General features: G+C 40.9%; 1 protein-coding gene across 1 annotated transcript in view; it reads left to right on the top strand.

The window, feature by feature from the left end:
• LOC130187583 (integrin alpha-5-like) overlaps nt 1-25755 on the top strand; it is a 42593-nt gene that overhangs the window by 9687 nt on the left and 7151 nt on the right. The window contains exons 3-22 of the mRNA XM_056405308.1: nt 764-864; nt 1879-2002; nt 2874-2935; nt 3113-3158; nt 3360-3485; nt 4836-4880; nt 5192-5235; nt 5400-5456; nt 7410-7462; nt 8760-8968; nt 9987-10178; nt 10271-10316; nt 10404-10517; nt 12446-12501; nt 12996-13153; nt 14623-14760; nt 20347-20414; nt 24420-24570; nt 25049-25141; nt 25597-25676. Coding sequence (XP_056261283.1) covers nt 764-864; nt 1879-2002; nt 2874-2935; nt 3113-3158; nt 3360-3485; nt 4836-4880; nt 5192-5235; nt 5400-5456; nt 7410-7462; nt 8760-8968; nt 9987-10178; nt 10271-10316; nt 10404-10517; nt 12446-12501; nt 12996-13153; nt 14623-14760; nt 20347-20414; nt 24420-24570; nt 25049-25141; nt 25597-25676 — 1963 coding nt within the window. The remainder of the gene's footprint in view (nt 1-763; nt 865-1878; nt 2003-2873; nt 2936-3112; nt 3159-3359; nt 3486-4835; nt 4881-5191; nt 5236-5399; nt 5457-7409; nt 7463-8759; nt 8969-9986; nt 10179-10270; nt 10317-10403; nt 10518-12445; nt 12502-12995; nt 13154-14622; nt 14761-20346; nt 20415-24419; nt 24571-25048; nt 25142-25596; nt 25677-25755) is intronic.

The following is a 25755-nucleotide window of genomic DNA, read 5'->3' as shown; positions in this document are numbered from 1 at the left end:
AGAAGAAATTAGGACTGACAGCAAATCTCAGCATCACAAACTTTCATTTAGTACTTGAATAAGGATGTGAACTGTTTTTCCAAGTCAGAAACTCGCTTTTACAGTGTTCCATAAAAGCAGCCTGGCTGGCTTACCTGGCTCAAGAGGAGCAGTAAGCAAAGTAAAAATATCAATGCCTTATTTTTCCAAATTAATTATTAACACTGTGTTGTTGAAAGTAAAAATCATACAGGCGTAATGTTACTGAACACACACTCACACACACACACACACACACACACACACAGACACACACCCAAACACACACACACATACACACACACACACACCACCACCCCCATCCCTCATCACCGCTCCATGCCTTCGTACTGCCAGGGCCTCTTCTTAAAACAGATCCTGACAATGAAGTACAGCCGTTTGGGTTACAGTAACAACAAGGTCCAAGTCCCTTTGAGCTGTTTGATGTCTGCCATAGCATGGAGGATGGATTAAGACTGCAGACCCCGGGAACAAGGCCATAAAATATCCATGTAAAAAGCCAAGAACATGTGGGGAAGGCTCTCAAATGAAGCCCTGACAGCGCAAAATGATGACAGGGGGATCTTTGACTTAGTTAGAATAGCAACTCCTGACATCACTGAAGTTTCCTCCAAGTCCCAGAGAAGTAAAAACAGTGTAGCGATTATAAAATTTCCAGTTATTAAAGTGCTGCTTACACATGTGGGTAAACATGCTTTCTACATATTCTTTTTTTTTCTTCCAGGTGATCGATATTTTTATGTTAATGATGTGAACACTCAGGTTGAGTTCAAGTCCCATCAGTGGTTTGGAGCTATTGTGCGTTCCCATGGCAACAGCATCCTGGTAAGAATGATTGTCGGTCAGTCTGGATGATTTACCTACATGAGGCTACTTGCTATCTGAACAATTTCTTAGAACAAATGTATCATTGATATGTTTTATTACACATTATACTCAGACAAGAGACTTTCATTGGTATCACACAAGTAGGAATATTTTAAAAGGGCTCCATGTGGCAAAGGATCATGGAGGTTGCACGTATGCAGTGTTAACTCACAAGAATGCAAAAAAACAAACAAAGAGTAAAACCTTACATGTCACAGGCAAAAAGTCAACATCGTGACTGGTTGATAATTCATGTAGAGGACGTGGAAACATGAGCTGTGTCCTCCGGAGGACGTCATCTATGAAGGTGTGGCCCTTCGTAGCCGCCGTAGACCACGAAGACCGAACAGAAATGAGACGGTCTGGTCTACAGAGAATTCTTGCTTTGAGTCACCAGCTGTGCCCGCCCTTACCAAGTGCTGTTCCTGTTGCCTAGCAACTTTGACAACACATAACTTTTATTTTTACAAAAGCTTGCAGTTTTAAGGCCCTTGGTTTTAACAGTTGTACCGTTGGCTGTTGAGATGAGCTGAAACCCAAAACTTACATTTAAAAGTGTAATCTTCAGGCTCTCTGTCGGTGCTGCTTGCTGCCATAGTATTTTCACTATCGCTGCGCAATGAACCTTGGGATAGGTCAGGCTATGAAGGATCCACCCGTTGGAGCCTTCGTTGCCCAGGAGAAGAAGGCCACATTTTATTTGAAGGAGCCTTTGAAATGGGACAGCCTGGTCGTGCCACGGTGATGCAATCGGTCTTCAAATGCAGCCTCCAAAGGATACGGCCCGTGAATTGGTACCCAGCTAGAAGCGCAGCTTGAAAACCATGACAGATTTTCTGACTAGTTACATTTGCTAAGCTTTGATTGCACAATTGATTTTCAAGGAAGGAGTTTAGGGTCAATTTAACGCTCCTAAGCTAGAAAACACAAGTAGTTTCTTTTGTCGCTGAGCTGTCTCTCTGTTCTCTCCAGGCTTGTGCTCCCAGGTATTACTGGAGGACTGAACACGACACGCCCTTTGCTGATGTTACAGGAACCTGCTACCTCTCTGTAGACAGCCTCAAAACTTTTGTTGAGTACGCACCCTGTCGAACAGGTGAGTTTCTGCACATACAGCTGACCTCCAGAGGATTTAAAGCTGCATTCATGACACCCGATGCCAGAAATACACAGCCGCCACCAAGTTGAGTGTTAGCAAACTCACCTTAATCCAACCGACATGGAGCAACATGAGCAGTGTTTCTGCAGCAGAAGCAGTTGCTGTGACAACCAGCTCATGGAGGCAAATGACAAACTTTAAAACCCTCATAACTCCCAAAGACATGATTCAGACATATAAAAAAAAAGGCAGTCTCTAAAACTCCAGAACTTGCCTCACATCTTTAAATTTTCTCCAGTCTCAGAGTAATCCAGTGGTAGCTGCCTGCACATCAATGCTGCTAACTCAGCATACCTTTGATGGTGCTTTTTTGCCAGATTTGAACAAATCCAGGCTAAAAACAACCTGTGGACACATCGAGGAGAAGAGAAGGTTCTAGTTTAGGATTTGTCTTGCACATTCTTTTTTGTTTTTATTTGTTTACTGGCATTTTTACAGCTAGCCTAAAATATGTTTGTGTCACATATTCTAAATACCCCTACCTGCATATCTTATAAAGGTTTCTGTCTTTAATTTAGGTCAGCTCTTTAAACTCATTAACAGAAGTAGATCGTCAAAACAGTTGCCAGGCAATGGTAAAGCCATAAGCAAAGCTGCTACAGAAAGCAGATCATGCAATATAAAAAGAAATAGTTGTGGTAGTTGATTATTTTTGTGTGTGCTTTCCTCTGTTGTTCAAATGAAGTTGAGCTTTGGGATAATGAACAATTAAATGCTGCCTTCACAAGAACAGAATGTTTTTTCTTTTGGTGTTTGTGAGCAACAGAAAATGTATTAGCTTGCCATGTTTTGGTGCTGTTCCTTGCAGAAAGACATGGACCTGCAGGACAGGGTTATTGTCAGGGTGGATTCAGTGCAGACTTCACTAAGGTAAGAGAAATATTTGTGTTTCTACATAATCACACAGTCACGGTTTCTCTGTTTCGGCTGATGTAAGCAATGGAGATTACACTGTGTAGATCAGACTTGCAGAGTTTGTTTGAAGCTCATGATGAAACTGGTGACACACAGATTCCTCAGCTCTGGCTACTGCTGTGTGTGTTACAGGATGGGAGGGTTGTACTTGGAGGACCAGGCAGCTTTTACTGGCAAGGTGAGCTCAGAGGAATGTGGAGCAGCGTGGCTTTTCAGCAGATATCCTCCAATTTTTTCCTTTGAGGGATCCAGAAAATCGATCCGTCATCTTTGTCAGTCAATGAACTACAGTGGAATGACTCATGAGCCGGAGTTCAAAAGCCACATGTCTTATTTTAACCTCTGACCTTTAACCCTCTGTTACCCTTCCATCCTGCAGGTCAGCTGATCTCAGCCACCACAGAGGAGATTGTTAAGGCCTACTACCCCTCTTATTTTCTGCTGTCAGTTGCCGGGCAGATTCAGACCCAGCAGGTGCAGGGGAGCTATGACGACAGTTACCTGGGTGAGAACGTACTACTATACTACTTATAGTACACTACTTATACTACTATTGTGGGACTGCAACAGCTACAGCTGTATGTTTTTATACCTCATGATCCAAGTCGGTTGGTTTGTCTGTCTAACAATTTGGCCCCAAGAAACATATCTCAGTAGCAGAATGCCATTAAATGTGATACACATATTCATGGTTCCCAGAGAATTAAGTTTGAGAAGTTAATGAATTAAAAATTTACTGTGGATTTGCATGGTCCCCAGAGGATTTGAATGTTTTCGGCGATCCATTCACCTTACCATTATTGCCACCATCTTAAAGTTATATTTTTTGGGGGGCATTTTTGCCTTTATTTTTGATAGTACAGTGACAGATATATACACAGGAAAGTCAGGGAGAGAGAGAGGGGATGACATGCAGCAAAGGGACGTGGGTCGGATGTGAACCCATGGCCGCTGCGGTTAGGACTAAGTCCATGTGGTACGCAAGCCACCGAGGCGTCCCTAGTGTCACCATCTTGACAAAATGTATTAAAATCAAATCTGCAGATTTTTCTTCAGTTCTCTCATCACGTTCATGCTCCCCAGAGGATGTATTCTTTCCCTTTTGGACACTTCAATAGCTGTCCACTAACAGCTGACTTTCTAAACTGCAAACTGTTTAGAGACCTTTTTTTACCTTACCATCTCTCCTGGTCTCTGTCAACCACAATATCTTTTGTCCAATAACTTCAAGTGGCGTGAGCTTTCAAGATCGGTTCTTTTCTTTTCTTATGTTTCGTATAGTGTCCTGTGTTTCATGGATTCCATCAGCTGAACAAAATACTAAAGTTCATATTTAGTTGGGCTTTCGAGATGTGATTTACAATGTTGTTACAACCCCATACAGACCTTTTTTGCTTATATATGCAGCACCCACTCCTAAAAATATGTTCCCATGAATGTGGCAGCGCATGATGACAAGCTAGCACAGCGTCTTGGACATGTATCAGCACATGTCACTGTTCAATTCCAGTAGATGTTTCAGTTTTTTTTCCTAATCCTGGATTGGCACTTCCTGCTACTGCACCCTGACTATTTAATCTGACCCATGTGTCATATCAGTGTTAATGATCAATCAATTGAGCTTCAGTCAAATGATGAAATGAAATGTTACACTTAAAGCTTGTGGGTTTGTTCTAACCACCAAAAAATAATACACTAGTGCTTCATGTTTTTATGCTTCTAATAATTACTGTTATAACCAAGTCCAAGCTCAAACAGACTCAAGTCACTTGTAATGTCAGTAATGTTGTATCCACCATTTCCAAACTCAGTTGTTTTTCTCTGTTCCAACTTTTACCCTCCATCTCTCCTGCAGGTTACTCTGTTGCTGGTGGTGAGTTCAGCGGGGACGATGAGGAAGGTGAGGGTCATATTTACAGTACTGAGAGCCAAAATGCATGGCTGACTACAGAGTGTGTTGACTCCCCCTGCAAGTCTAATAGTTAACTGCTCAGTCTTGGCACACGTGACTGTGTTGTAACGGAAAGGGATTATTAAGTCTTTCAGGAAGCAAGCACGTTTAGAAACCCAAAGAATAGAAAAAAAAAAAAAAAAAAATCAGATAATTGTGGTTTTGGTGGTGGGTCACAAACTTTATCCAACATTGCATTGCATTCTTAGTTATGGGTCTTGATTTGAAATAACTTTTGCCTCGTTTTCTTTGTTTTGCAGATTTCATCACAGGAGTTCCTAAAGGACTCATGCTGTATGGTTTAGTAAGGAGTCCCAACATTTTCATTTTACACCATTTTACAGTGCTAATAGTCTGCAAAATATAAAAGTGAAATAATATCCATATAAACATACATGAGGTAAATGTATTCTGGCATTATGAACCACAATTTGTAATCAATAATGACTTCTGTTTGTCTCAAAATAGGTGTCCATATTAAATGGAAGGGATCTGAAGTCGCTGCTCAACTTGACAGGGGAGCAGGTATGTGCACATCTGGCTGAAGATTTTCTGTACTTTAGCCTGGCCCCTATTTTCATATGTGGGTACACATTTAAAGTGGCATGTGTTGAAGATGAAGGAATTTGCCCTGTGGAGAGGAGGCCTATACCAGGGTCAGAGGTCTAGCTTACTGTATGCACAGCTCATGGCTTCTGAAAGCTGTAAATCAAACCCAGAAAGAGCACCAGGATTGTGTTCATATTGTCACTGTATTGATTCAGCATGTGCTTTTTTACAATAAATAGAGAGTGCTCAAGAGAGGGGGCGTTGCTCTGTCAGACACTTGCTTGGCTTTTAGTCCTGTTGCTTTAAATATAACCCACAGATGACTTAACAGATAACAAAATGACACTAACGCAGCAGCCAGGTCCATTTTTGGAAACTTTCTTAAGAGCAAACAAATTAGTCATCTGCTGTGTATTTTAGTGTGTGAAATGTTCACCACTGACTTGGAAACAAGAGCACAACAGATATGATCCCCAGGTTACCATAGCTACCATTGAAGGCTCATGTTTTAGTGTTGAGCCATAAGAAGATATATTTGTAGTTTTAAGAACCAAAAACCTTGTCTGTTATTTTCTTGTGTAATTTAACAAGGCTTCATATTGCAACTTGTAAGAGCATGTGACCATGGACACAAGGGGAAGCATGTGCCTGAGTGTGTCTGTGTGTGGCTGTGTGCGTTCGGTGTGGGAGGTCATCAGTGACTGTTCAGTGGTGTCAGTCTCAGGGCGGAGGGCGCTGAATAAACTGTTAGGTCATAGTGAGAGTGATCTGAGGTAAACTCTCTCTGCGCTCTGTTGGTGAACGCTGGTCCCTCTGTGGGTGCTTGGACTGCTCTGTCAAAGTCAGCTGCAAAAACACACCAGAGGGTCTTTGTGCAGGAGGCCCTGTTGATTTGGGGAATCAAACTTATAAATAAGTTTTCAAGACATTGATATGTGCAATTTTTTCTTTGTAGTTGCATTTCATTGTCTTAACAATCCATGCTATGTCCAAATTGCATACTTTATACTATGGTTGGGTGATATGATTAAATATCATGGACTGTATATGAAAATGGACGTAGCCTGCGTTATGTTACCCATAGGTTTCTGAAGAGCGGTTTTGAAGCTCAGAGTGGGCTGCTCGCCGTCACCATCTTGGCAGTACCTGATTTTGCCACACTGTTTATACCAAATAGCGTTCCCTTTTATTTCTAGGGCACTTTGTGTCCAAAGTGGCACATGAGTGAGGTGGGCTGCTCTGGTTCCTGTTACTGTGGAGATAAAAAGAGAATCAAAGGAATGTGATCAATAATGGTGGATCGCTAGGTGATCTCTACTCACCTCAGATGAACATTCAGCTGGTTCAGAAAGTGTTGATCATGTCAGAGTGTGAATGTGTGTGGTAAAACAGTGCTGGTATCATGGTGGATTTGAACTTTGTCCCGAGCCTCGGTTTGATTTATGTTGATATGAGCTGTGTTGCATGTGTGGTACAGGAAGACAACGCCAGTATTCAGTTTTGTTTTCCACAAGGGTCTCCAAACTCACTTCTGTGTAGCTGCACTGCAAATCACTTTGGAAAGTGAGAATCACCCAAGGTTGTAACCTGACCCTAATTTATCATATGTATGAAATTAAACCGGAAAAACCCAAATCCCATGAGTATTTTCTCCAAGTAAGTTTTAAAGGAGTTCAAGTCCCCGATCCCCAGACCCCCTACCTCTCCTGGAGCTTACAGAAGCTCTAACACTGAGCTCCATGAAAAGGAAGAAGAGGAGACCCCAGGGGATTGTGGGATTGAGAGATTGAAGAGGAGAGCTTGTGGGGGTGGTGGTGGAAGGTACAAGAGGGAAAAAGGACATGGAGAAAGAAAATGAAAGAAAAAAAGGGATCTATACAGCATGGTGTGATTACAGGCTAACTGGGTCTTGTTTGTAATACTTTCCAGATGGGGTCCTACTTTGGCTACGCAGTGGCAGCCACCGACATCAACAACGACGGGTGAGTGAGTGGAGTGACGGTGACACAGATGCTGGCAAAAAAAAAAGTAGGGGAAAGGAGCTGAGGTGGGTGAAGAAATGTGGAGACTAAAAGTGAAGTGTAAGGTCACTGAAACAAAGGTCAACAGCAAGACTCTTTTGAAAGTCTCACACACTTGTTTGCTCATCCTGTCCCCTCAGTAATGTGTCATGAAAATTCCCCTTTCTGCTGAAATATTTTATACTCTCTCTCTGTATATAGCTCCCCTCTGCCTGTTTCACTTCTCCAGCCCTGGTAGAATCACACCGTGAGAACTTTCTTTGGTTATGTTTTCAATGTATCAGTGTAGCCCTCCAAAATGACTGTTTGTCACCCTTTAGAACTGATTCAGAAAATATGCATCGGACTAATTTAGACTGCACTTAGTATCAGTGAGTCACAGGGACAGACATGATTTTAGACACTTCATCATTTGAATGTCCACAACTTTCAGTACAGTAGTTTCTCCTGAGTTCAAGTTGAGCAATCAAAAATATTTTTATGTTTTATAGAAAGAGGAGTGGGATTTTTATATAATAATACAAAAACGACTTTTAAAAACATGTTTACATGTGGCAAGGGAGCAATGTTATGTCTTGTCTCTATCACATCTTTCTTTCTACTCAAATTAGAATGATAACCAGCTAGCCCCCAAACTCACTGTAGCCTCCAATCTGCCTTCAGGGCAGAGACAAGACATAACATTGCTCTTGCTTTCCGCCATTGGAGACAGCTGTTGCAGGTAAAGGATTTCTTCTTGTAAATAAACAGCTGTTAATGCTAACATTAGCTATGTAGCAATAGCAAAACTTATAAATAACTCCTATGAATAAAAGGAGAAAACTGTTAGCATTAACAGCTGTTACTAAGAAATGTTGTGAGTTCAGCATCAAACTCACCTACAGCTGTCTCTATTGGTGGAAAGCAACAGCAATGTCAACTCTTGTTTTGCTTCATTTTCTATCACTTCTTTTCTTCTGCTGAAGTTAGCTAGCTAACAAGCTATCCCCGGTTCAGCTGGACTGTTTTAGCACTTTCTGATAACAAATCACTGAAGACGTAGTGCTGCTTGTATTGTCAATGCAATGCTAGCTGCAGCTCTTGTCAAGACTGGTAAGTAAACAGCTGTTAATGCTAATGTTGGCTATGTAGCAATAGCAAAACTTACAAATAGCTCCTTTAAGGGGTTCATTTAGGGAAAATAAGACACTTTTAGATATCTCTTCTCCTTCCACCTTTATCCACATTATTTCACTCTTGCCTTTGCTTGCCTCCCCAGTCTGGATGACCTGGTGGTGGGAGCTCCAATGTTTATGCGTCGAGGGTCCAACGGGCGTCTGGAGGAGCTGGGAAAGGTGTACGTGTACCTCCAGAGGGGCCCTTTGCAGCTGGAGGCAAGCCAGTCCCACCTCCTCGGTCAGCAGGCCTTCAGCCGATTTGGCTCCTCCCTGGCTCCACTGGGTGATCTCAACCAAGATGGATTTAATGGTACATACAGCATGAGTTAAATGTTGGATGGTAATAGCATTAATTAGACAGCAGTGATTTTTATATTCATTTAACTATTCATTATTTTTCAAACTAAAACGCTATGTGAAGGTCTATGGGATAAATTACACACTGATGTATCCCAAAGATTCTTCTCTCTGACCTGCTTTAAGAGTTAAAAGTTTCATCAGTCTGGGCTCAGTGGAGTGTTTTAATCAGCCATCATGATTTAAATTGAGGCTACAACATCAAAATTGACTGATTTCACTCTCAAATTTGTTGGATTTGTTGCTTTCAAACATGAAAACCTAATATCTTTGGGTTTTCTACTGTTGGTTGGACAAAATATACATCATCTTGGGCCGTGGGAAATTATAATGAGATTAATCTTTCATGAAAATAGTGATATTTGCAGCCCTAATAAATAGTTTATACTATAATAAACGTGACGATACTTAAGGGGAAATACTGAGGGAAAAATGTTGGAAAATGGCATTACAGTTTCTCAGAATCCACAACGACATCTTCAGATTTCTTGTTTTGTTTGACCTTTAGCATAAAACTGAAAAATATTAAGTTCAGACTGATATGAATCAGGAAAAAGCAAGGACGCACATTTGAGAAGCGGGAACTAGTGAATGTTTTGTTGATGATAATGGTCAAAGCAACTGATTTAATGCTCCAGCGCTCATTTAAAACTAGGTATTTGGCAGCTCCAACTGAGTTACTGGAGGAGTCACCTTATATTCACTCATGATTCTGCTAAATCTAATGAAGTAAATCACCATAAAACAAAGCAAATCACCTGAAGATAATAATCATTAACTTCTTAACTGGCCCATGAAAAAACTCTTACCCCAGTCCAAAACAATAATTGTTTATAGTTGCTGATTTAGCAATATAATCATAATGTGTTGTGCTCACTGTAAATTGCTGTGAATGTAATATACATACACAGGTTGTATATACAGATTTTGAGAAAAGAATGTAACAGTGTGTTGCTGCCGTTTACAATCAGACATGGCCATTGGCTGCCCTTACGGAGGAGAAGACCAGCAGGGATTGGTTCTCATTTATAACGGTCATGCTGGAGGACTGATGGATACGCCCACTCAGACTCTCTCTGGCCAATGGGCTTCCAGCTCGTTCCCAGCCAGTTTTGGCTTTGCTCTGCGAGGCAATAGAGACCTGGATCAAAACGGCTACCCAGGTACTGCAGAGAACAGTCCACCACCAGGCCTCTATCAGCACTCTTATCTTCATGGATGATGTCTTCATTAAACTCACTTTCTCTCCTTGCAGATCTGATTGTCGGTGCCTTTGGGGTAGATAAAGCAGTGCTGTACAGGTATATTAGTGCCCTCAGCAGTGTAATAACACATAAATAGATCTTTCTATTTATTCTCATTCTTCCATGGTCTGTGTCTTCAATCAGGGCTCGGCCAATAGTGAGTGCCAGCGCGTCTCTCACAGTGCAGCCAACCATGTTCAACCAGGAGGAGAAGACCTGTGAGCTGACCACTAGAAATGAAACCATTGATGTGTCTTGGTAAAGTTCAGCTCCACTTGTATATTAATAGGAAGATTATACACTGTTGATCAAACATGCAGTATTTGTCACTGTAGTGGAAGAGAATTTAATGAGCTCTCTGACAGAATAACAGAACATGGAAAGTCTTGCAAATGTTATGTAACACACATCTTAGCTCAATTGCAGCTTTCTAAACTTTTCCTCACGAGAATGTCAAATGACTTCATGTTCCTACCAGTTTCCTGTCCAGGCTGCTCTGAACTACACACTCAGTATTCTTAGATCCAGTGAATAAAAGGGGAAATACACCAAGCTTTCAATCTCAGTCAAGCTCTTTCCACAAGCTCACTTTAACCATCACATTAAATGTGGAACATTTTTAGACTACTGTGGTGGGCATTTGCCAAACTGGCTGGCATTTTAGTATCTGCCTGGTAGGTTGATACAAGTGAGTCTTGTTTTTGTGTTTATTGGTGTTTTTGGCTACCTTGGAAACAAAAAGGAGACAGAAGGAGCGGAGAAGAGGAAGTGGGAGTAAGGTGGAGTAGTTATATGGAAAGATGAAAAAAGGTGGGGAGAGTAGAGTGGAGTATTGAGCTTTGAAAAGGTTGGAAAAAGGGTTGTAACTTTCTTGAAATGAATCAGATATGGTTTGGCATCAGCACTACGCGTACCCATGGTTCATGTGAGCCTTTATACAACCACAGACACGTGTGTGTCTACTGATTTTCTGAAGGATTAGATACTTTTTTCACTCTTCATTTGTTTTGGTGACACCCATGGTTACCATGGTAACAGCAACTATGGATTCATAGAACAGCAAAAGACGCCTTTAACAGCTCTACTTTCTCAGAAATACAACAGACAAGCAACAGCTGTATATGTTTTCACTGATCATTATTAAATGTGTTGTTTTATAGACACATTTTTCAAAAAGGGACACAGTCAGTGCTAAGTGCAGAGACAAACACACTGTGTTTCTTTGGCTTTTTACTGTGTTTCACCAGTTGAGAGTTTTTAAGCAGCCGCAGTAGGATGTCCCATTAGCATTAGCAATAACTCAGTGACATGATGTAGAGAGAGAGTAAACAGTGAGGATGATCAAACATTAGCACTGGATTACATGTATGCAGCCTCTAAACACACAAGAATCACATAAAGTTACCCTGTGAACACGAGAGCCAGCAAAATACAAAGAAGCCACAACCATTAGCCCACGCTAGCATTGCCATGATATGCTACAGCAATGCTGGCAGTCAGCCAGTTAGCAAGAGCAACATTTGTCGAACAAATTCATAATATGGGTAACAGCAAGTTATCATGCCTTCTGTAGGAGATCCTCCTGGATCCTTCAGCAGCTCGTACAGTTCTCCATCTTGGTAAAGCCAGACCATTATTGGCTCCACAGTCAGAATGGGAAAGAAATTCAGCCTTGGACTTATCTGCTGGGACCGGCTGCCTTTATGACACTTTATGAAAACTTTATCGATGTTTTAACAGTCGACTGGCTGACTGTAATTTAAGCCGGTAGTCCCTATGTTCATTCTGCCTGTGCTCTGGTCTTATCTCTTTCTTCATCAGAGGGCTTTCATGGTTTCCTCTTCAGTGTAGGGAATTCTGGAAAGTCGTTTCACGTTGGTGCCTGTGCATTAATAAACGGTTTACAGGAGGGACTCACATTCACTAACATGCACACGTACATGCAGTAACGTGCACACGCTGCCAGACCAGCTACCAAAACAAGAGACCAGTGAAACTCACATTACAACACACACATAGGGGGGTGTGACTTTTTTCTCTGCTCAGGACGCCATTACTCCACTATATATTACATAGAAAATAGTTGTTGCTGCTATGCTATTGTTTAAAATTTTGTTTATGGAACCTTTAAGGATAATAATGTTTTTGGGTTTTTTTTCATATTTTTTTCTGTGTTCACCCTCCAGTGTCAGCATCACTTTCTGCCTGCTGGCTAATGGGAAGCACCTCCCCTCTCATCTAGGTGAGACACACACGCAATCACTCACACACACAGATGGTCCCTATTACCTTGCTTTCTTTGTGTAGCCACAAGTATGCTGGACCTCACTGTGGTCAATTTGGCAGTTAAGATCAAGATAAAAGAACAATCATGTAAATACAGGGTAACTTGGTGGGCTCCGGCAGTTTAGAAGAATGCGTGTGTGTTTATTTTAAGTGTGCGGGTGTGTATTGTCTATGTTCTCTGCATAGCAATACCCTCTGTGTGTTTCTGTATACTGTATGCAGAACACAATAGCACTTAAAGGCGCTTTACCATAATAATGTTTACCACTGTATGTGTGTGTGCGTGTGTATGTGGTGATGCATATTATAGTATATCCATAAAAATATGTGTTTGTGTGCCTATGCATAAATTTAAATGCATTTTGTTTTTAACACAGGCATACAGATGTACAGGTGCCTACTCACTTGTTTCTTGCCTGGTGTGTGTGTGTTTATTCGTGTATATTCAAGGCTTTGTGGTAGAGGTCCAGCTGGACAGTATGAAGCAAAACCAGAAGGAATCCACAAGGAGGACTCTGTTCCTGGACAGTCAGCAGCCCAGTCTGGTGAAGACCTTCAGCCTCGCCAACGGGGAGCGCTCTTGCCATGACACATCAATCTATCTACGGGTCAGTCGCACGAGCTGTGTTTATACCTCAGTGTCTAGCAGACTGGATGTATTTTTTTTTTTATGTTGCATATTACAAAATGCTTTTTAGGTATATTTCTATGAGGTAGACAAGAATACATAATTAAACAAGATGCTAGCATCTCTATGATGCTGTACTAACTTGCTCACAATGACAATCCTAAGGTGGTGATGTTAGGCAGGTCTCAGGTGTAATCAGGTTTAATGTTTACCATTGTCACTATCTTCGTTTAACAATAAGCACAGCACAGCTGAGGCTGATGGGAATGTCATCTCACAGCTATTTGGTAATTTTGGTAAATTTTGACCTGATGATGGAGAAAGATGAACGTCAAGGGATCACAGTCATTATTAGAAAACATCCTAAAGTGAAAACAAATTAATTAATGATTTAAAAATAGTCACAAAATCTGCTTTGCAAATTTTTTATGAAGCAAATGCACTTGACATGTTTGTTAGGGATCATTGATAACACACCGTGTGTTCCGGTGAGAAACTGTAAATGGTAACCTCAGTTGTTTACAAGAAAATTTGCCTTTAAGTTTGGAGTGTTTAGCTTGTATGTGCTTGGAGTCAATCATACAGCTGTTTCCAGATGACTGCTCATGCGCATTGTTGAAACAGCGCACATTAGTGTTCATGACCAAAACTATGATAATAATGCCCAGGTCATAAATAAACTGTTTTGGTCCCTTTCATTTCAGTCATATTCCATGCTGTCGTCTGAAGATGAAAATAAAGACAGATGATTTCCAAACATAAAAGTAATGTGCACTAACTATGCACTAAATGTTCTGGTTCTTAATCCTGTGCCAGAACCGGGCTGCTTTTCATTGGAGCCGTTTAATCAGAGACTGTTTTTCACCTGCAGCACCAGGTGAATGCAATTAACTCATTGCCAGGACAGAGGTTAAAGTCATTTCCTAATACACAGAGTTTGAAGTTTCCCGTTTGAAGTGCTATTTGTGGTGAAACTACTACAGTACCAATCTTCTCGTCACTCAGCGGTGACCTGATCAAAGTGAATGTCTAACAAAAACACTTAGGTCATGTGTAGATGTTCACTGTAAGGGCACAATGATCAGAGCACTTTGCTCTTTGACAGAATAAGAGATGGTTTGAGTAGAAACAGCTAAGCATCCACTCATTTGTGGGTCCACACTTACCTGTCCGTACATAATTTCTTTAAAGGGGCCACATCAATCCTCCATTCAGGCCAAACCGTTGCTGTAACATCTGCTTTTAATTTCATACAGTGTGACAATGTTTTTCTTCTAAAGAATTTCACAATAATTTTCACTAGAAAACTCATCTGAAGTGTGTTGTTTCAGAAAACTGAACCAAGCAGCGCATTAATACACCATATGGAGGTTTAATCACTCCATGAAGACAATATGTGTATTTGTGTCATTAACACCAGTTACTCAAACAGTTGCGTCTTTGTTGCAGGGTGAAGAGGAGTTCCGGGATAAACTCTCTCCCATTTACATCAGTCTTAACTTCAGTCTGGATCCTCATGCTACGATGGCCCAGCGTGGCCTCAGACCAATCCTGAACTATCAGACAGAACAGCTTATAGAGCAGAAGGTAAGTGTTCTCATCTAATGATACACATACACACAAAAATCATCTTTGACTGATGTTCAGTTGGGTCTTTTTAGAACAATACTGACTTTAATAATTACTACAGTAATTCATTTAAATTAATTTACTGGAAAAACATGCAGGTGTTTTGGAATGGTTTTTTTTTAAGCCCTGGGTCTGAGGTCTCCATCTCATGCTACAGATATATCTTCTAGTTATACAAAGATTCTGTTGAGAGAGAGAGTTTAGTGAGTAAATTAAACTGAAACATTTAAAGTCAAGAGGAAAAAAAAACAGGATTTTGGAAAGTGAGTCCGACCCCCCCTGAGTAAACCTGAGGAAACTGAATATGTTTGGTTTTGGATAAAATAAGAAATGTGAATACATTTCTTTGATTGAATTATATTGGGTGTTTTTAATAGTGTGTGTTTTTGAATAGACATAACAATAACTTGAGAAAACAATTGGCAGACTAAGCGATGATGTAAATAATCGCTAGTTGCAGCCCTAGTTGCTAACTCTAAGGTTGTCTCGGTCAGTAGCATCTATATGTAAAGACATTTAAGGATATTTTTGTTACGTGCCAGACAAAGGGAGGCCAGACCCAGATGCAGAGTAAATTCAAAAAACTGGTTTATTTAACAAAGTAGCAACAAAAAAATCACTTTAGAAGGAATAAATGTAAAGTACCAAACAAAATATCAACAAAGTACCAACACAAAACGTAGAACAGAAAATCACCATACAAAATGGGAAAAAAAGGCACAAGGTCAAAGTACAACAGAAAATAGTGTCAAGGCACCAAAAACTCACTAGACTAGAAGGAATTCACAAGAAGGCTTTCGCGTGGCGGGAGGCAGGAGATCAACGAGAGCGCGAGGGACAAGCTGAAGCAAAGAGAATAAAATCTGGCACTGGGGACAAGGAGAGTGTGTCTTAAGAAGGGTGCTGCTCCCCCTTAGGAAGGGTGCTGCTCCCCCTTAAGAAGGGTGCTGCTCCCGGAGATCGCCCCGCCTCTCGGCACTCACACTGCAGGAAGGGGAGAGAGAAGTCAATCAGGAGCAAAACTAACCAACACAGAAAAAACCAGACCACAACAATTTTTGTGTTTTAAACATTTAAAAGTAATATTGATCAGCTCTTCCAGTGTGTGCTGCGTGAATATGATGTGTAATAAATACATGTCAGAAATATAAGAAATCATCCCTAATTTCCCAACCTGGAAATCCTTGAAGCACTGCTCTGTTTCACTTCTTCTTGGAAGCTCCAAGGATATGAAGTGTATTTATATATGACATTACCACACTAAACATCCAGACCGCACCACTTTTATAGCCTAACTAAACAGATGGTCACCATGAAGATTACGAGTGGAGAGAGAGGATCACATGATGAATATTTTCACAAACAATCTAAAACCATGTACAAGTGGTTCTTATATACACAGTGGTTCTCTGGACTATATGTGTTTAACTTTACTCTCCCCACCACAGCACACATCCCACTGTTTACAGTCTGCATGCAGGAAATTTATTTGAAAGGCAAAGACGGAGGTTACAGGCCGCCATTTTAAAACCGACATCAAATGTAAGGGCCCGCTCTAATGCTGAGCCACATATGGTTAGAGGTTGAGGGTCAGGCCTGACAGAGCAAGAGCTGATTACAGAACTCTCTGGTCTTCGTTGGTGTTTTTTTTTTAGTTTTTTTTGTTTCCTATATGAAGAGCTGGAAGGTTTATGAAGGACCGGCGAGTCATGGCTCTGCAAAAACACAGAGGGAGGACTGACAGCTCCGTTTGGGAGGGGCGGAGCTCAGCTCCCAGACATCTGGTTGTGGTTTGTTTATGTATGTTGTCAGTGGTCTCCTGCACCAAAGCCAGAGCCAGAGCCTGAAAACGTGCACATGTTTATGAGAGTGATATAAGGTGAAGTGAGTATGTGATGTGGGTGTGTGTGTCGTGTGCTTGTAAGTGGCTTTTTTTCAGCCAGGAAACCTTCTCCTCACGTGAGAGGAATCAAGAGGCTTTTCATCCACTGATCACCTTCCTCCCACAACACCCCCCTCCCCCCCAACCTCACCCCCCTCCCCCAGCACAATTTTAAATTGCTGACTTTTTGAGATTTTCAACGCAGTACAAACACAGTAAATATCAATAAGAATGGATAAAGGAGGGTATCAATGTTCCAGGACCTTAAGAACCATGTTTTCATTCTAAGTCTTAATAATATCAGAAAATGTAACTATTATTATTATTTTATTTATTTGTTTATTTGTTTTTTGTCTTACTTCAATTTAGGCAATAATAATGCTCCAAGCTTTGAAATGACAGTTCCCATGATGCTTTGGGGGACATAAACAGGAAGTATATTATTGTCATTAACTGTTCCCTATATAATAGACACTAAATGGTTCACTTACTCAGTAGTGAGGACACAAATTGATCATCTTTATTTTGCATGATTACTGAAAAATATAGTCAGCCATTGACATAGACAATTTTGCATCTGTAAAATGAAAAGCATTGCATTGTGGGAGAGTTAGCACTAAGTGGTGTACATGCCAAGAACCTTTTACATTTACACACATCTGCAGCATAGCTTATGTTTGTTTACACTTTGGCAAATCAGAACCATAAAAAGTTGCCAAATAAGTTAGCAGATGTACAGACAACCTTCACTGGATTACTTTGACATTGAGGAAAAGTAAAAAAAAAAATGGGACGTTATAAGGAAAACATTTTTTTTCCCTAGGTGGATTTATGGTCAAGTGTTCACAGTCGACATCTGAGAAGTGTCACAATGAATCCAAAAACGTGTATCATGCCTGTGTTAACATGAGACTGAGTTATGACTAAGAACTTTTTATGACTTTTATCTCATGCAGTATCTTTGCCTCAGAGGCATAGACTGTATATAAATATATATATATATATACATATATTTTTATACAGTATACAGTTTATGTATATATCTTTATTTACAGTCCCTGTTCCACATGTTTAATTCTGTCCTGGGATGTGGGCCTCACGGTGTGAAGACCTCTTGTTCATGCAAACATGCTGGTGCACATGTAGAGTAACACAAGGCTCCACGCTGACAATTTAGCACACACTATGTTGAGTTACACCATAGATGCGGTGTTCAGCCTCGCTGCTCTGTCTCTCCAGTCCAATGCATGAATTCAAATGGGGTGGAATCCACTGCCTTCCAATGGGCGGAGTCCTGCAGGAATTACATACATTTCAGTGGAGTGATGGACTGAGGGAAATGAATCACAGTTGAAAATCCTGCTTCTGCTGCCATCAAGCTGTTAAAATCTTATACTGTGGCAGCGACATAACAATTCAGTTTCATGTTAGATCATTGCTGGGCATGGTCACAGTGCTACAGGCCACAATTCTGACCACAGCAACACTTAAAGCTATAATAGTTCAAATTTTTATTGTGTCACACTCCATTATTCACACTATTAATGGTTTTCCACTAATAGCCATTTCATGTATCTATGTTCTGTAATTGGTTCACTTGGTTTTCATTGTTACTTGTGGTTTCTGCCTTTTTGCACAGGATTCAAATTACATACTCTCTGATTTTGAAGATTTTCTTGTGATTTAAAATTTTGATGATCAGTCTTTTCTTGTGATTCCCGATTTCTTGGCATGAATGTAGTTTAAACAAAAATAATAATTGAGATTTTCTGATGTTATTCTGTAGTATTTTTTCATATCTGACACCAGTTTCAGTTTGTGTTGAAACAGTTTTAGAGGTAGTTTGTGATGCTGTTGAACTGTACTGTATTAGAGATCTGTTATTTAGCTTTCCCGGGGGAATGAATCGGTGCGGCATCAGCAGTAATGCGGACGTTGTACCAGACCGTTGTGGTGAAGAGGGAGCTGAGCTGGAAGGCAAAGCTCTCAATTTACCAGTCAATCTTTGTTCTGGCCCTCACCAACAATCATGAGCTTTCAGTAGTGACCGAAAGAATGAGGCTGCGGGTACGAGTGGCTGAAATGGGTTTCCTCTGTAGGGTGGCTGGGCTCAGACTTAGAGACAGGGTGAGGAGCTCAGACATCCGGAGGGAGCTCGGAGTAGAGTCGCTGCTCCTTCATGTGGAAGGAGCCAGTTGAGGTGATTCCTGGGCATCTTCCTTTGGAGGTTCTCTCCCGGCACGTCCAACTGCGAGGAGACCCCGGGGCGGACCCAGAACTCACTGGAGGGATTACATATCTCATCTGGCCTGTGAACGCCTCAGGATCCCCCAGGAGGAGCTGAGAAGCGTTGCTGGAGAAAGGGACGTCTGGAATACCCTGCTTAGCCTGCTGCCACCACGACCCAACCTCGGACAAGCGGAAGAAAATGGATGGATGGACGGGCTAATGGAATTTGATAAAAATGATTTCTAGGTGTTTATTGTAAATATTTTATTATTGCTATGATTCTTAATTTAAAGTCTTAATCTGGAAGTGCCCCACAGAACATAGTCTTAGCATGCAGTGGATTAGTCATTGGTCTCCCAGGTATAATTTAGATGTCTGTATTTTCATTGCCTCACGTCTTAAAGGTGGCCAAAAGGGCAACAGCACGGTCGATTCCTTTAAGAGCTGGAGGGAAACATGGGTCACATGGATCAAAGTTCTGGGGAGATGAAAAGTGGTTAGACGGAAGAGAAGATAAATTGGAGCTCATCACTTGTGTAATGTATTGTAAGTCTGTTACAGAGCACGTGTGCTCCTGTCTGCTTGGTGTTAAATGACTGATAGCCTCCTGAGTCCTGGGTGAGTGTAAAACCAGGGACTTGAATCAGGAATCTCCGCTGAGACATTGTTAACCATTGCCAGGCTGATTCTTTGCTCTGTAGCCCTGCGTAGCATTCTTTTACAATCTAATGTTTCCCATATGTTGGAGAGATGGGGCCATGGCAACACTGACAGTATGGAGCTACATGAGAGAAGTGGCGGAGACAGAAAAGGGAGAGTAAAGCAGAAAGTTCAAGGGACATGCTGGAAAAGACAATACCGTCAAATCAAATCACATTTATCTTTTCCTGTGGGTTTTACCAAGTCATCCGTCATGTTAGACTGAAGAGCAGATTAAGACCAATTCTCCTCTAAATGTAAGGTTTTCACTCTTTTTGATCGAGGCTTTTCCACAAAAATGTCGTTCTTGTTTAGAGGGAATTCATCATCCTTTCATCCTCCTAAACCTTTGCCATGTTTCTCTGTTCTTCCCTTTCTTCTTTCCCACATGTAAAGCACATATTACTTCCATGATGCAAACATGAAAGGATGCTGCTTTGACACAACGTCTTGGCATCTGGTTGTTACAAATATTGATACAGTTTTTGTAGGATATGTATAGTCTGTGTCTTCTCTTATCCTTTCATTAAATCATGAATCTAGTGTAGCGGCTTCTATAAACATCCTCTTCCTCCAAAGCTTTATTCTCTCCATACCTTTGGACTCTCTTCCCCGGGTACCTCTCTCTCTCTTTCTCTCTCTCTCTCTCTTTCACACATCAAATCCACCCCTTGCTCGTCCTTGCCCCGCTAACCCTTTTCCCCCATTTATCTCTGTTCTTCTGTCTTTCTCAGGCCCAGATTCAACTCGATTGCGGAGAGGACAACGTCTGTGTCCCTGACCTCAAACTGGCTGTTCATGGGTGAGAGGAAATCACCTTTGTATTACTTTACCTGATGCAATAAACAAAACATAAACCCAGCTGCCGGTTGATCAGAGCAGTGAGAGTGAACTAAAACAGTGAAGTTGTAGGAAAACCAAAACAATGAGCTGAAAGGAGTTAAAATGATTCATAGAGCTGAAGGGAACTGTAGCGTTGGGTGGGTTAACCATGACAAACGACCCCTTTCACATTACACATAGTCATTTAATCCGTGGTTAATATGAAAAATATTGATTAATGCAGCTTTAACTGTGTTCCAGACCAGCACTACAGTAAGAGCTTGGAAACAAAAAAACAGAATAAATATAATCACATTATACTGGAAAATCAAAAAAGCTATATAATGGCAGAGATGTTGATTGTCTTTTTTTGATGCAACAAAGTTCCTCAAGCCAGAATCAAACTGTGGCAGATTTTAAAGATCTCATGAGTAAATGATATTGCACAATGTGCACAGTAAAAAAAACAAAAAAAGAACTCACATACTTCTTCTCAAGGACACACACGCATACACACAGTGAGTTAAAGTCAGGGTTAGTTTCCCTAGTGAGTTACCTAGTGATACTGAATGACAAAGAAGTGTTTACCTGCAGATAAGATAATGAGTTTGGTGAAAAATAATGAAAGAGAAGAAGCTTAGTATTGATATAATGAGGAATAAACACGTCTAAACTGGAGTCCAGATACAGAGGAGAGATTCCTGACTCTTGGCACACTCACTTATTGTTAATTAATCATGTATCTGTGTTTGTGGATGGGCGTCAGCCAAATATCCGGCAGTGTCTCAGTCCATTCACAAAGCGAACACACACACACACACACACACACACACACACACACGCTCTGACTCTCTCCTTTCAGCCAGCGAGCTCTGTTTTTTATTACACGGCCATGTGATTTCTCTTAGCTGCAGAAATACACTCAGTGAGAAAAGTTTCCCATGAAAGCTCAAAGATCTACATTTGTAGTTGCCACAGGACCAAATGATTCAGCACTTTCACTGAACAGAATTTCCCCTCACTGACATATAAGACGCAGCACTTTTCTCGAGCTCGCCAAGAATTCACAAACAGTGGGATGTTTAACATTCACAGCCTAGAGGGCTGTCACTGTTGTTTTGGTTGTTTCCTCTGGCTTCAATTACACTTCTATGAGCTTTATGATTCACTGTATTTTTCCAACAAATGAAACTGTAGTGTAACGTCTCCACTATACGCTGCAGACTTCTGTCCGCTCTCAGCATCTGCTCAGTGTTGGTGTTAGGGTATCAGTGTTGCTTCCTCTGCATTCACTAAACTTTCCTGAGCCTAATTAAAATCATCTGGTGGTTGTCTTACCTACTGAGGGGTCACTGTGTCCAAACCCTCTGAAGAGAGGGGGAGGGGAGGAGGATGCAGGGAAATGAAAAAAGAACCCTGATTCTGACCCTCAACCAGACTCCTTTCCCCCCTTTCTGCTCAATAGAAACATGAATTTATCACCGCGGAGTGTAGCTGTTGGGGGAGGGATGAAACTGGAGGGTGTTGAGAGGATTTATCACTACACTGAAAGTGTGTTTGCACACAGGGGCGTCACTGTGAACATGCAGAATACGGTGGGGGTCGGTTTCCTGAGACAAATCACGGTGATCAGATTTGGGTCATTTCCCAGGTCAGTCATGGACAGAAATGCAGGAGAAAATGGCCTTTGGGGACTGTCTTAAAACAGTGAAGTATTGTCTGGACCGACTTCACGTCCCTGCTTTTCATTACGGTTTACAATTGCTCCTTGGGCTTTCTGGTCGTACCCTGCACCAACTCACTTACAATTGACTCGGCAGCAGAGATAGCGCAAATTAAACTGCCAGCATGTAGAGGCTGTAAATGGAAGCTGTTGTTTTTGGTCATTTTGATTGCCACATAGATAAATGTGTAAAAGATGAACACCAACAGCCAACAGACATGCTAGTCACCCTTTAAATGCCGTATGCATGGTGGTTCCGTGAGCTAAATGCTAACCTCAGCATACTCAGTTGAGAGTTTTAGAATGCTAACAGCTGTTACTTATCCGTCATTAGTTTTGCAGCTATTTTGTCATAAAATATTGGACATATTAAAAATTTGAGGGCACAAGATGAAAAGTAAAGGGACAATTAAAGTTATTACAATTCATCCTGACGGGGACATGACCGTCTGTACCAAATTTAATTCCAATCTATGCAATAACTCTTGAGACATTTCACTGAAAACCACAAATATCAACCACATGGTGGCCCTAAAGGCAAAGCCAGGGATCACCAAAGTGATTGATCCTCTGGAACCATAAATGGCTGTAAAAGATTTAATTCTTTAATGATTTTACTCATCTTCATCTTCATCTCTTGATCATATTTGTATACTATATACTGTACAGTAGGATTTGACATAGTATGTCATAGTGTTAGAAACAGATGTTTCAGTCAGCACAAACGGCACAAACACTTACTGTGTTTGGAACAAACCATCCACACTGAGTTTCAGGACCCATCTGAACCTCTTCGTCAGTAGCTGCACTAACCAATATTTTTATATTAGAGATCTAAAGAATATGTGTAATGTGAAGGGGGTTGCTTGTAGAGATGAAACCAGCTGGGAATTTTCACTTGTTTCTGTGTCTTTCAGCTTATTGTTGTGTTTTTGGCTCAACTGCAAATAGTTGGGCCAACCCCATGAACACAAGTTTTGCTGACTGACTGACTGATTGACTGACTGACTGACTGACTGACTGACTGACTGACTGAGTAATGTATGCTGAGTAATCAGCCGAATGCCACTTGATTTTTGAGACGCTTAAGTGCTGAACTTACACTGTTGGTCAGCCAGCCCAGTGTTGGAGTTTTCCAATCAGTTGATGCTCTGTCAAAATGAATTGGTGTGAAAAGTTTCTATTACGCCATCAGGGGGTGTTTACAGGCAGTGTTGCCCAATTGGCGCCGTCTGCCACTAGATTTCCCAACTTTTCAGACCTTTAGCGACTTTCTTTTCTAGTGACTGTCTGACCGCATGGCATAGTGAATGAGCTTCTATCTCTCTGAGAGATATAGCTCAAATCACAGCACTGCCACTGTCTTTCACTTATGTGTTTGGTGACTTTGTGAGACAATGTCGTGGTGATAAAATAAAATCAGGTTGGCAGTGCAGAGGAGCTGCATGGAAGTGACTGTCGGTTAACATGTTTTAATGGGCCACATTTCAGTTACTGTCATGTATTTCTGTTCCATTGTCAGAAAACAGAAACAGAAAAGAATGTAAATGAGAACAGCTTTATTGGCAATTCAGCTTTATTAAAATATGCATATGGGAGCACAGAGAGGAGGAGAGAAGCAAACGGATAAAGGGCTGAAACCAGCTGACATTAGGCCGAAAAAGCAAATACAACGCAATGACGCCATGAAGATGCTGATTAGAGTATTACATCATCTAGTGGCATTTAGAGACTTTTGGAGCAGGCTTTCAACTACATCCACAATTTGACACATTGACCATACACAGATCATATACTAGGTTTTAACCAAGTCTTGTTATGGTCTGTGTCAGCTGCAGAAGACACTTCATTTCAGCAAAAAATAAAAACACTCGTCACAAAACCTGCGTAGCACCAAACAGCAGTCAGACAAAGTTAGTGACTAGCTGTTGAACATAGTGGAACATTTAGATGGAGACTGTGTCTGCTGGATGTGCACATATGCAACTTAAATTGGTGAAACAAATCAAAATGTAAACTAATAATATTCTCTGTAAAAGTGAGGATGGTAATATGATAACAGTTTACAGAATATATATGTTTGATCTCTGCTTTAATTAGCTAACTTACAAATATGTCAGTGTTATATTAACCACACTCAATTATGGGTTCTGTATTTATCTTTTATAGGAAACAGAGTACAGAGTTTGTATTAAAGGTCCTAATATTACTATATAGTAAAACATTCAGAAGTGTAGTCATAATGTTGTCCTTCTCTTCCAGTGACAGAACAGAGGTTTACCTGGGCGATGAAAACTCCTTAAGTCTGACCTTCAATGCCAGGAACGAGGGAGAGGGAGGGGCGTACGAGGCTGAGCTATATGTGGTACTTCCCCCGGAGGCCGACTACAGCGGGATAGCACGCAACAATGTGGTGAGGAGGACAACTGTCACTGTAACTATACCCTCAGCTTGGGCTTTTTGTTGTGTGTGTGAATACCGATAATTATTATGATTTCTTTATTATTGAAATATTATTATTCTCCAACTTGAGCACAAATAACAAGTCTCTGGCTTTCATAACAATGTACAGTGTCTTTGCTTATTACTCGTAAAGTTTTGTTTGGTTTCCCAGCAAAGTAGAATTCCTTTGCAGTGCTTTAGATTAACGGATGTGGAAAACCCACATTGTGTACATTACCCCTTGGACCTGAGCAGAGTAAACACACTATACAAAAAGTGCACCAAGAAACAGGAATCATCTTGTGGCAGAAAACACTTTGTAATCCAACATTTTTATAAAAGCTGTCAGTCGATCAAAATGTATCGAGAAATCTTGTTAAAAAATTACGTCATATCAGAGGTAAAGAGTTGACAGTATTTGATGTTTTTTTTTTGTGTGTCTTTTCCAGAGCTTGACTCAGCTGACGTGCAGCTATGAGGCAGAAAACCAGACCCGCTATCTCCTGTGTGATCTGGGAAACCCCATGAAGCCTGGTACCAGTGTAAGAGCCAACAAAGCCCACGTGTTGCTTTTGGCCTTTCTCAGTTTTTGTGTCTCAGTACAATTAAGTCAAGTTAAATTGTTCTTGCGTAACATAATTCATACACAAGCAAACTCAAAATGTTTTCATATTGATCTGGTAAAACAGACAAAACATCAATCAAACTTTTATGTAAAATTAAGATGGGGAATAACTAAGCCCAGAATAAGTCCAGGCTCAGTTTATGGCTATTTTCTGTCTGTTCACAGTGAGAAATAAAATATTTCTTTCTGACACCGGAAAGAATAAAAACTGCTTGCCAACCTTTCATCATCTCCAACAAAAGGATGGACTTAAATGAGTTAATGAGGCCATTTTTAGATCTGCTGAAAAGTGTGGAGGGAATTTTACTTTTTTATGATTTATTTTTCATCTTCCTGGGATAAATTGTTTTTTTCCTGTGGTTCATTTCCTAGTTATGGGCCGGACTTCGGTTCACTGTTCCTAGACTGAAGGACACGTACAGTACTGTGAAGTTTGAGCTCCAAATACGAAGGTAGGTCACAGCTAGAATTTCTTTTATTTTGGTTTTTGAATGTCACTTAAGGTTCAGGTTTAGTAAGTTAACCAATGTT

Source organism: Seriola aureovittata, chromosome 2, assembly GCF_021018895.1.
Source record: "Seriola aureovittata isolate HTS-2021-v1 ecotype China chromosome 2, ASM2101889v1, whole genome shotgun sequence".
NCBI lineage: Eukaryota > Metazoa > Chordata > Actinopteri > Carangiformes > Carangidae > Seriola > Seriola aureovittata.
The sequence above is the reverse complement of the archived record's forward strand: the minus strand, read 5'-3'. Positions and strand labels throughout refer to the sequence as shown.